We start from the raw sequence: 12,433 nt of genomic DNA, 5'->3' as shown, positions 1-12,433 counted from the left end.
CTGTAATGAGAGGCCTGTACTACAAAACATGGCATGCATGTTACTGTCAACGTGTGATGTGCAATTAGATACTTGTGGGGCCAAAGGACACAGAAATTCACAGGGGTGTGTATGATGTGTATGGGGACAACTGTGGTGCCTGTAACAATATCTGTAGGTGGTGTGCATTCTTCAGATGGCCATGTGAACTTTAGTGATTAGCCACTCTCTGGGCAGCTAATAACAGTTGCAACCCGAACAGAATGTTGGAGCCACTGAGGCAGCAATTTTGAACAACTGGCATGTCAAAGTGTGAACCTTATCATAGCAGCTCAAAATTTCCTATGGTGCTATGTAAAATACTGTTTGTGGTATGTTGAAATTTCGTGAAGTTAGCACTTGCTGGTGTACCTAAGAACCTGACGACAACCACAAGGGACAACAAATGAAAAGCTAGAATCACTTAGCATCTTAATGCCACAGAACGGCACAATTTTCTGAAAGAAATTGTGACTGGTGATGTGTTCACACACCCAAAACGAAGCAGGCATGTATGGAGTGGAAATGTGCTGGTTCCCAATAGGAAAAAATTTGAAGTAGTTTAATCTGCTAGGAAAGTGTGACAGTGTTCAGAGATATGTGTAGTGTTATTGGTGGACTTTGCTGAACACAGGACCACTGTTAATGCTGCAACCTATATTAAAAATTTGGTTAACTAGGATCGTGCCTTTAACGAGAAACACCAGTGTTGATGCTGACAATTACCATGTTTACCCCCAAGTTGAGGCTCCTCTTTGTAAGAAAATTGCCAAATTTGGTGGGAGGTGCACACTTATGCATCTGTTGCAAAGCATTGTCTGGCCAGGAGTTTCTTCATGCAACCAAACAGGTCAAAGTCCCGTATAGCTTTTACTTGATGGAAATAGGCTGTCAAGTCTAGAGTTGGGACAAGTTACTGGTTTGTGGCGGGTGGTGTTTTTCAGTGACTATCTCCTAATAACAAGTACTGTGCCACAGCTGCAGACTAGATTTTGTGAGCAAGGTTCATTTTCTTGAAGCGAGAAGTTCAGAATTATGATAAAAATGGTGGTTTGTGCTTAGCTTGGAACAAATTTTAAAGTACTAACCACACTTCTCCATTTGGACCTATGGTGATTAATGTTGTGGCCCCAATGTGAGAAAATGCAGATCTCTTTAAAGGAGACCAGTGTGTCTAAGATTACGCCATTAAAAATTAAAATAAATGAAATTTCTTGTGTACAGGGTGTTGATAGAAATCAATGGGGAGAGTTGAAAATGTGCTCCTAGCCAGGATTCGAACCCAGGATCTCCTGCTTACCCACTCTAACCCCTAAACCACTAAGGACACAGGAATTTGCACAGCTGTGTGGATTTATCCTAAGCACGCCCCTCAGTGGACCCACATTCTCAACTTACTCCACACACTACAAAAGTAGTGCTCCCTGCCCAGTAATCTCAATGCTCATTTTAAGGGCTATTATCTCACGAGTTGGGGTGTGTGTGTGTGTGTGTGTGTGTGTGTGTGTGTGTGTGTGTGTGTGTGTGTGTGTGTACATTCACACACACAAATTCGGACATGGATAAAAGAACAGATGCCATACTAATAACACAGAGGCTGCTTTTCTGCCCATCCCCCCCCCCCCCCCCCCAGAACCCCACCCCCATCCCCTGCAGGTCCGGGGTAAGAATAGGCCCGAGGTATTCCTGCCTGTCGTAAGAAGCGACTAAAAGGAGTTTCAACGGTTTCGGCCTTCCATGTGATGGTCCCCCTTGAGGTTTGACCTCCATTTTTCAAAATTCTACAGAAGTATGAGCCTTTTGGGGAAGGACACCTTACGTGGTCTCTCACTGGTCCTCAGTGCACTAAGACGTTGGCACTCGGCATTGTAACCACACCTGCTATTCCTCAAATTGGGCCTAAACGCCTGATGGGTTGCACAAGTTACGCCCATAGTGCATCCCCATCTGCACATAACGATCATGATGGACCTTCCATGGCACCTGAAATCCAGCACGGTATCCAGCCCGTTGTGGTAGGGTCGTCATGTACCCTCTAGGTTGTAGTCCCCTGACAACACAGGGATCGTACTGCCGATACCTGAGCTGCACCCTCCCCACGTCGGCCAAGGAGTAGATGCCCGTCCCCTTGGGGCATCAGGACTCCCGGCAACGGTCATCCTGCCAGGTGGCCCTTGCTGAGGCTGGGTGGCGCCCGTGGGGAGAGCCCCTGGTCGGAGTGGGTGGTATCAGGGCGGACGTTTCGCAGATGAAACGTCAACACGTATCGGGTCGCTCTGCGGCAGAGTCTTTTAAAAAGAAAGGTACTGTCTCTGGTTCTGGTTCTCCTGCCCCTTCCCCCTTGGCCACTCCCTGGGAGGAAGGACAGGCCCGCCGGCTTGGGGCAAAGTACTTCCCCCGATATTTAGTCTGTTCTCGGACCGATGGGGGCACGTTTGCCACCTCCAAGCCCATGTTCTTTGTCCAGCACATAGAGGACATCTTCGGGGAAATCGAGGCTCTCAGTAAAATGCGTTCGCGGTCCGTTCTTATAAAGACCACCTCCGCCACTCAGTTGGTGGCACTCCAGGCGTGCGACCGACTAGGGAACATCCCAGTGTCCATTGTCCCGCATCTGGCACTGAATAGGACGCAGGGAGTTATTTTTCATCGGGACCTCCTGCTGCAATCTGATGAGAAGCTCAGGACCAACCTGGAGCGCCGAGGCGTGCATTTCGTCCGGCGAGTCCAGCGCGGCCCCAAAGACCGTCGCATCGACACCGGGGCCTTTATCCTCGCCTTCGAGGGGGACGTTCTCCCGGAGAAGGTAAAGGTGATGTGCTACCGGTGCGATGTGCGACCTTACATCCCGCCTCCTATGCGCTGCTTTTGGTGTTTGCGCTTTGGGCACATGTCGTCACGGTGTGAGGCTGAGCCCCTTTGTGGCGATTGCAGACGTTCTCTTCATGAGGAACATACATGCACCCTACCACCTCAGTGCGTCAATTGTTCTGGCATCCACCCGCCTGGATCTTTAGACTGCCCCGCGTATCAGGTGGAGAAGATTCAAGAATTAAAAACTTGGGAGGCCAGGAAAAAGTATGACCGCCTCCATCCTGTGACGTTGACAACTTCGTTTGCCTCAGTCGTGTCCACTCCTTCCACAGTATCCTCACCCCTATCCTGTCCCCCCTCCACCTCCTCACCCCATCCGGGGTCTATGCCTCCGCCTCCCAAATCCCTCGCTTCCCAATCTTCCCTCACGGCCCCTGCTCCCTCTGCCCCAGGGGCCACCCTTCCTCCTCCCCCTCTGCCACCTGAGAAGCGATCCTCTTCTCAGGCGTCCATCGGGGAAACGTTCCGGACCCCGGCTTCCGAGGTCCGGCGTTACAAAACGGACCCCGCGCGTGGGAACCTTCTTCAGGTCCAGCCCACCATCCCCGTGCCTCATCGGACTTCCCAGAAGGCCTCAAAGAAGTAGTATTTATCCCCCTCTCCACCCCGGCGCGTTTTGTCTGACGCTCCATCCGTGAGTCGCTGCTACCGGCCGTCCTCAGTTTCGCCGGGACGCTCTGCTGCCAGGCGCTCAGCTGGCCTCTCGTCGGCGAATGATGCTGCCCCTCCTACACAACCCGGGAAAGCGGCCGCAGCTGGCGATGACTCGATGGAACAGGATCCGCCTCCCACCGGTTGTAGCGTTGTTCCCTCGAAACCTGGCCCTCCGCGGCCGTCGAGGTGACCAGCTCTTCACCAGTTTCGTTCCCCCCTTTTTTCTGACTAGCGATGGCTTTGTTACATTGGAACATAAGAGGTATTCGATCTAATCGGGAGGAATTACAACTGCTCCTCCGCCTGCACTGTCCACTCGTCCTTGGTCTCCAGGAAACAAAGCTGCACCCAACTGACCGTATTGCTTTTACCCACTATACCTCGGAGCGGTCTGACCTCACCCCTGTGGCCGGTATTCCAGCTCATGGTGGGGTCATGTTGCTCGTTCGGGACGATGTCTATTACCATCCCATCCCATTGACCACCCCACTCAAAGCAATAGCTGTCTGTATTACTCTTTCTGCCTTTACTTTTTCCGTTTGTACCGTCTACACTCTATCGTCATCCGCAGTTAGTCGGGTTGACATGATGCACCTGATTGTTCAGCTTCCTCCACCGTTTTTATTGTTTGGCGACTTCAATGCCCATCATCCCCTTTGGGGCTCTCCTGCATCCTGTCAGAGAGGCTCCCTCTTGGCGGATGTCTTCAACCATCTCAATCTTGTCTGCCTCAATACTGGTGCCCCGACTTTCCTCTCGGACTCTACTCATACCTACTCCCACTTGGACCTCTCGATCTGTTCTACCACTCTTGCCTGTCGGTTCGAGTGGTATGTCCTTTCTGACACCTATTCGAGCGACCACTTTCCCTGTGTCGTTCGTCTCCTGCACCACACCCCATCCCCACGTCCTTAGAGCTGGAACATACCGAAAGCTGACTGGGGACTTTACTCCTCCCTGGCGACCTTTCCGGACCACGATTTTCTCAGTTGTGACAGTCAGGTCGAATACCTCACTGCTGTTATCATTAATGCTGCCGAACGTTCCATTCCTCGTACTACCTCTTCTTCACGTCGCGTTTCCGTCCCCTGGTGGAACGAGGCTTGTAGAGCCGCTATCCGTGCTCGACATCGTGCTTTACGCACCTTTCGCCACCATCCTACGTTGGCAAATTGTATTGGATACAAACGACTCAGAGCGCAATGCCGTAGAGTCATCAAAGACAGCAAAAAAGCTTGTTGGGCATCTTTCACCAGCTCCTTTAACAGTTTTACTCCCTCGTCTGGGGTGGCCTGCGCCGGCTGTCGGGCATTAAGGCCCACTCCTCAGTACCTGACCTGACTTCAGGTAATGAGGTCCTTGTTGATCGTGTGGATGTCTCCAACGCCTTCGGCCACTTTTTCGCAGAGGTTTCAAGCTCCGCCCATTACCACCCTGCCTTCCTTCCCAGGAAAGAGGCAGAAGAGGCTCGGCGACCTTCCTTCCACTCGCCGAATCTGGAAACTTATAATGCCCCCTTTACTATGTGGGAACTCGAACGTGCACTTGCACTGTCCCGGTCCTCTGCTCCAGAGCCAGCTGCCATTCACGTTCAGATGCTGGCCCACCTTTCTCCGGCAGGCAAAAGCTTCCTTCTTCGTACCTACAATCGAGACTGGACCGAAGGTCAAGTCCCCATGCGTTGGCGTGACGCCGTCGTTGTTCCTATACCCAAACCCAGGAAGGATAGACACCTTTCTTCTAGTTACTGCCCCATTTCTCTTACAAGCTGTGTCTGTAAGGTGATGGAGCACATGGTTAACGCTCGGTTAGTTTGGATTCTTGAGTCTCGATGGCTACTTACCAATATTCAATGCAGCTTTCGTCACCGCCGCTCCGCTGTTGACCACCTTGTGACCTTGTTGACATTCATCATGAACAACTTTTTGCGAAAGCGCCAAACGGTCGCCGTGTTTTTCGATTTGGGGAAGGCTTGTGATACCTGTTGGAGAGGAGGTATCCTCCGCACTATGCACAGGTGGGGTGTACACGGTCTCCTGCCCCTTTTAAAGTTTAGGGTACTCCAGGAGAACGGAGTGCCTCAGGGCTCCGTCTCGAGCGTAGCCCTTTTTGCCATAGCGATAAATCTAATTATGGATTGCATTCCACCTAATGTCTCAGGCTCTCTTTGTCGATGACTTCGCGATCTACTGCAGTGCCCAGAGAACATGCCTCCTGGAGCGCTGCCTTCAGCGTTGTCTAGACAGCCTATACTCATGGTCTTGCAAATGGCTTCCGGTTCTCTGAAGAGAAGACGGTTTGCATCAACTTTTGGCGATATAAAGCGTTCCTTCCGCCATCCTTACATCTCGGTCCCGTTGTTTTCCCATTCGTGGAAACAACTAAGTTTCTAGGGCTCACACTGGACAGGAAACTTTGTTGGTCTCCACACGTCTCTTATTTGGCTGCCCGTTGTACACGTTCCCTTAATGTCCTCAGAGTTCTTAGTGGTTCATCTTGAGGAGCGGATTGCACTGTCCTGCTTCGCTTGTATCGGTCCATAGTCCGATCAAAGCTGTATTATGGGAGCCTCGTCTGCTCGGCCATCCCTCTTACGCCGTCTCAACTCCATCCACCATTGGGGGTTACGTCTTGCGACCGGAGCATTCTACACTAGTCCCTACGAGTTTTTATGCTGAAGCTGCCGAATTACCATTGACCTACCGGCGCGACGTACTGCTTTGTCGGTATGCCTGCTGGCTGTTGTCAATGCCTGACCACCCCTCTTATCAGCCCTTCTTCGCCGATTCTCTCGACCGTCAGTATGGGTTGTATGTGTCTGCCCTGCTGCCCCCTGGAGTCCGCTTTTGTTACCTGCTTCGACAATTGGATTTTGCCCTCCCTACCACCTTCAGAGAGGGTGAGAGCCTGACACCACCGTGGCTCCAGGCTCCGGTTCATATTTATCTCGACCTCAGCTCGCTCCCGAAGGATGGTACTCCGGCTGCAGTGTATTGCTCACGGTTTGTCGAACTTCGTGCGCAACTTGCCAGTCACACCTTTATTTACACTGATGGCTCCAAAACTGACGATGGTGTAGGCGGTGCCTTTGTCGTCGGGGCCGGCACCTTTAAATACCGGCTCCTCGACCAGTGTTCCAGCTTTACGGCCAAGCTTTTTGCTCTCCATCAGGCCGTTCAGTATGCCCACCGCCACCGCCATTCATCGTATGTACTCTGCTCTGATTCACTCAGTGCTCTTCAGAGCCTTGGAGCTCCATATCCGGTCCATCCCTTGGTGCAACGGATCCAGCAGTCCCTCCATTCTTCTGCTGCTGATGGCTCTCCTGTTAGCTTTCTGTGGGTTCCCGGCCATGTAGGAGTGCCTGGGAATGAGGCTGCTGATGCTGCAGCCAAGGCTGCAGTCCTCCTGCCTCGGCCAGCCTCCCATTGCGTCCCGTCATCTGACATTAGTGGGGTTGTTTGTAAGAGGCTTGTGTCTTTGTGGTGGGATACTTGGTCATCACTTCAAGGAAACAAGCTCCGGGCAGTAAAACCGTTCCCAACTGCTTGCACAACCTCCTCCCGACCGTCTCGGCGAGAAGAGGTCCTTCTGACCAGGTTGCGGATTGGGCATTGCCGGTTTAGCCACCGCTACCTGCTCTCCGGTGACCCAGCCCCGCATTGCCCTTGTGGTCATGCATTAACAGTGCGCCATGTTTTATTGTCGTGTTCCCGTTTTAGTCACTCATGTTGTCCTGTCTCTGCCATCTACTTTACAGGATATTTTAGCTGATTACGCTCGAGCAGCTGCTCATGTTGTTCGTTTCATTACTTTGACTGGCTTGTCCAAAGACATATAACTCTTTCACTTATTTTATCTGCATCTTTGTAAGAACTTTCTGGTGTCCTCCTCCCCCCCCCCCCAAGTTTTACTAGATTCTATGTGCTCTAACAATTGTGACTGGGCGCTAGTGACCTCAGTAGTTAAGCGCCCTTAAACCCCAAACAAAAAAACCAGCACAATGTAAATAAGTTTTATGTAAGTTACTTTAGTGTTATAAAAACTGTGGTTGTGCTGAATCTTGCTCCAAACCTATTATCTTCAGTGATATTTATCGAATTCATTTTATGAGTGTAAGAGCTATTAGTGAATTGGAGCTATTCTGATAAAAATGGCAGTTGTGTAGCATAATGACACAGAAATAAGCATCTGATACCAGTATATTTAGCAGGATTTACTACAGTGTTAAATTTGTTCTCACATGAAATCTCACTGAGAGTTCAGAGGCTCACTAGTGTTGTGCTAATTTCACATTACATATTGTAATAGACATATTGGTACCTTATACAGAGATAGAAGGCATGGTTCCTTAAAGAAATCTCACTATATAATGATGCCTACGTCCATTTGTATAACTTGGTCATATTTCCAAATTTGTAATGAAATGCACAAGATTGAAATTTCTCTGCTCTTCCGTGTGTCTGCAAACTGCTAAAGTAACAACCCAGAATCTGTTAAAGTGGCACTAACTTTTTAAAAGTGTTGCATAATTTCATAAGAAACAAACTAGAAAATAATGTATTGACAGGCTTGCTGCAGTTTCACTGTGTGAGCCAAAAGGAAAATAAATTAATCCATAGCTACACAATCCTGGAGTGAATGTGACTGTTAGTGTTTGGTAGGGTTTAGTTAGCACTTCAGAGAATATTGCTGGTAAAGTATTATTGGAACAATTGAGAATTCACCAAAAACCAATGTACAGTGTCATTAACAAATTTTGTGATTGAATTAATTGTCAAGAATACCCAACAACTTAAATGTCAGTATAAACACAAAATATGCAATACTTTGTCAGAATGTTAAAATGAACTGCAGTAATGGATATTATGATCCTGTGACATACTTCAGTCAAACTGAAAACGGGCAGTGGGACTACTATGAAACTTCCTGGCGGATTAAAACTGTGTGCCCGACCGAGACTCGAACTCGGGACCTTTGCCTTTCGCGGGTAAGTGCTCTACCAACTGAGCTACCGAAGCATGACTCACGCGCGGTACTCACAGCTTTACTTCTGCCAGTATCTCGTCTCCTACCTTCCAAACTTTACAGAAGCTCTCCTGCGAAACTTGCAGAACTAGCACTCCTGAAAGAAAGGATATAGCAGAGACATGGCTTAGCCACAGCCTGCAGAGTGAAAATCTCATTTTGGAAACATCCCCCAGCAATCGTGCTGCTGCTCTTAACAAGTATAGATGAGTTACAGAAATATGGGTAGGTATTCTTTCTGTGCTGGGGTTAAACATAGTTTGGAAATTCGAATTAACTGACAAGTTGCTTCTGGGAGAGGACATTGGTTAACTGTGCTACAAACCAGAGTAACTGTTCCCATGGCTGAGGTTGGTGACCCCATAGTGAGATTTTAAGTAGTGCACAAGATGTCATGACAACTAAACATTCCTTGGTTAACCGTTCTTTCGGGCAGTAATAGAATACTCCAAAGCGTATCAGGCTGATGCAGATGGCAGTCACATTAAGCAACATTTGTAACCTGGAATGTAAACAGGATATGCAGTTAATGTTACCCTTTCATAAATGTTTCCACAAAGTTTCATTGTCTTAAAATCGTGTTTCCATGGTGACCATTGTCAAGTAGAGAAATTTTAGTTACAACCACATTGCATACTCAGATTTTGCATTGAAACTATTTACAAAAGGTGTAATGAAAAATAAAGGCCTTTTACTGGTATCAGTGATAAATTGAAACAAATTTAATTAGCTTCCTACAAGTGGTGCTCTGCCCAGCCCCATATAATCATTTGTTGCTGAATTGACGTATGAAGTTTGTGAAGCATTCTGTAAATTCGAAATGTAGAATCAATTTCAGTACACAGCACAAGAAAATTGCCTGCCAAAAATGTCAGTTCTTATTAATTAATGGATAACTTTGCTTTTGATTATTTAGTCAAGCTACATTTCGGTTGCCCAACAAGTCGCACAAATCCAGACTGTTAAGTCAACTAAATTTTTAGGGATTACAATTACAAATAACTTAAATTGCAATGCTCACATAGATAATGTTGTGGGGAAGGCAAACCAAAGAATGTCATTCATTGGTAGAACAGGTCTAATAAAGAGACTGCCTACACTATGCTTGCCTGTCCTCTTCCTGCGGTATTACTGTGCAATGGAGGTCCTGCTTCAGATAGAACTGCCGGAGAACTTCATAAAAAGTTCAAAGAGCAGCAGCTTGTTTTCTGTTATAGTGAAATATGGGAGAGTGCCACAGATGATACACAAATTGAAGTGACAATCAAAGGCATATTGCTTTGCAGCAGGATCTCCCCTTGAAATTTCAATCACCATCTTTCTTCTTAAAATGTGACTATTTTGTTGATAGCCTATATCAGAGCTCGCACAGGATGATTTGAATGAGTTTTTCCACATGTTGTTAGAGTGAGAGGGTAGAGAAATAACTTGAAAGGGGTTTGACAAACCCTCCGCCATGCACTTTTGCAATTGCAGAGTAATTGTGTAGATGAAGAGTGCATACTTCACTGTCCCAATTTAGAAAGCAGACTGTAGAAGTTTGCATTTGTCTAAATGCACTAATAAAATTGTTTATTTATTTTTATTATTTTTTTATGTCTTTAACTTAGTAAGGAAATTGGTTCTAACTTTTCAGTAAGTTCCCTTTTTCTAATACAAGCATAACTGGAAATTTTTTGTTCATAAAAACACTGTAGTACTGACACAAAATTGTTCGCTTTGTCTAAAAAACATATAAAGACAATATTTCTTGAAATGTAAATTGCCAGTCTGTATGATCTGATATTTTACCTTTGGTTTTTTTCAGGTGGCATTGTGTCTCTCTACTTGCACCTAGGGATGCACCCATATGCTGAGTTTTCACAGCTACTGAGGACTTCCTTAAAAGCATGTGAAAATAATAAATGTACAAATACCTGAGGTTAATTTTTAATTCGTACAGCTGCCCAGATGAGATCTGTGTTTCACAGTCTGTGATATTTCATATTCATTTATTTACACAATACATTCAAACATTGTTTTTAGTTGTGTATTTTGACATTTAGAAACCTTTATTGGCTCACTTTTTGTATTCAGCTTTAATGTTTTACAATGATCTGAAGGACTGCTGTCTTTGCTCCTTTTACACAAGGAATATTTATGATGTAAATTTCTGTGTGTGTGTGTGTGTGTGTGTGTGTGTGTGTGTGTGTGTGTGTGTGTGTGGTTTTTGCATGGGTGTACAGTTACGAGGTTTACCTCAATACTATATGTATATATGTAGCATGTATTTTTAAAATGTCACTTTCCCAGTGCTGCTTAACGTCTTACTGTGGTAAGAAAATATTGTAGTAAATTGCTGTAATAACTTTTTAAAATAAAGTTACATAATGTTCTTGCTTCTTGTTTTTTCTCCACAAATAACTTGAGAATGTTGAGGAAATTAGTCTGACCATAAAGATCTGGGACAAGAGGAAAAAAGTTGCGTTGTTACACTGACTTCAGAAGGTATTAAGGCCATTCAAAAATTCAGACCTTTTTTTTTTTTTTATAATAAAATCACAGGTGTTTGGGAACACAGCAATTGGTACCACGAAGTTAAGTGGTATAAATTCTTCAGATGGCCACTAAATAACGAATGTTCAGGTAGGCCCTTAACATAAACATATGAAGTTGTTGTTGATCGTGTAAAGACCCTGGTGATGAAAGATAGACCAATTGCAACTGGAGAACATGCAGCTGAAGTTAAAATTAGTATTAGATCCATTCATTCAGATTTTCACAGAACATTTGGACGTCAGACCTCAGCAAAATTTGTGCCAAATTTGCTAACAACTCTACAGAATCAATTTTGTTTGTAGGTAACACAAGACTTACTGGACACTGAACGGCAATCCCAACTTTGGCAGAGTGATCAGTTACTGTGCTAAACACCCCTGGATTGCTTTGGTCTAACTGAACTCCTGTAACTACAGATGGAGCTTCTATGAAGACTGAAAAATAAATAAATAAATTTGCTGCGTTACTGGAAAAGTGAAATTTGTGAGAAATCTTGGATTCATCATATGCACTGTATTACACATAAATAAGTTTTGTGTGGAAAGGTGTTGGTTGAAACTTGTATCTAAAAGAAACAAATCATTAAATGTTGATTCAAATTGGCGACAGTTCTCTGCTTTCTTATGTGGGTTTAACACCACGCATTGTTTGGTCATGCTGTGCTAAGGTACATTGGCAATGCTGTGCCATGTGGCATGAAACAGCAAATATGCCAGTCTTTATTAAAAGGTAAATACAAGACATTTACAAAATGTGGTTACAAGATTTATCCTTAATTGTTGATACAGCAAAAGACTTGAGACTTAAGATTTGAATCCAAGGAAAAGGTCATATCATAACAAACATGATAAAGTTAAAGCATTCACATGTAAGCTAGTCTTACAGGAAAAGCAGGTAATGCATTATTTTTTTTAAACATGCAAAATACACAAATTTTGTGGAAAAAACATTGCACTGTGTGTGTGTGTGTGTGTGTGTGTGGGTGTGTGTGTGGGTTCTCAACTCGGCTTCTAGCTTGTATATAGTATGGACACAAAGATTTTCAAAAATTCTTGTTAATGAGCAGAATAGATTTTGAAAGGTAAGACATATTACTACCATTGTATTCATTTTACAAGGAAATAAGGAAGACAAGAATTAGATTTAGAAGTACATGACTACAAGAGCTTTTGTAAAACTATTTCCTCATATAAGAAGAAATAGATTCTGGGTAGTATTAGAAAATATTGAATATTACCAGCAAGTTAAGACTGTGAAGGCTACAGTAAATGAGTAAAACAAGATGACCAAATTTTGATGAGGCACAAACAGGTGTGGCCTC

The 12,433-nt window shown here is 45.4% G+C and overlaps 1 protein-coding gene across 1 annotated transcript in view; it reads left to right on the top strand.

Annotated features, from left to right (window-relative positions):
• Positions 1 to 10,952, top strand: part of LOC126199170 (cyclin-A2) — a 51,494-nt gene extending 40,542 nt beyond the window's left edge. Inside the window, exon 6 of the mRNA XM_049935929.1 lies at positions 10,382 to 10,952. Within this exon, the coding sequence (XP_049791886.1) occupies positions 10,382 to 10,430 (49 nt within the window). The 3' untranslated portion in view covers positions 10,431 to 10,952. The remainder of the gene's footprint in view (positions 1 to 10,381) is intronic.
• Positions 10,953 to 12,433: the final 1,481 nt, after the last annotated feature.

The sequence above is a fragment of the Schistocerca nitens genome, chromosome 8, assembly GCF_023898315.1.
Source record: "Schistocerca nitens isolate TAMUIC-IGC-003100 chromosome 8, iqSchNite1.1, whole genome shotgun sequence".
NCBI classification, from domain to species: domain Eukaryota; kingdom Metazoa; phylum Arthropoda; class Insecta; order Orthoptera; family Acrididae; genus Schistocerca; species Schistocerca nitens.
The sequence above is the reverse complement of the archived record's forward strand: the minus strand, read 5'-3'. Positions and strand labels throughout refer to the sequence as shown.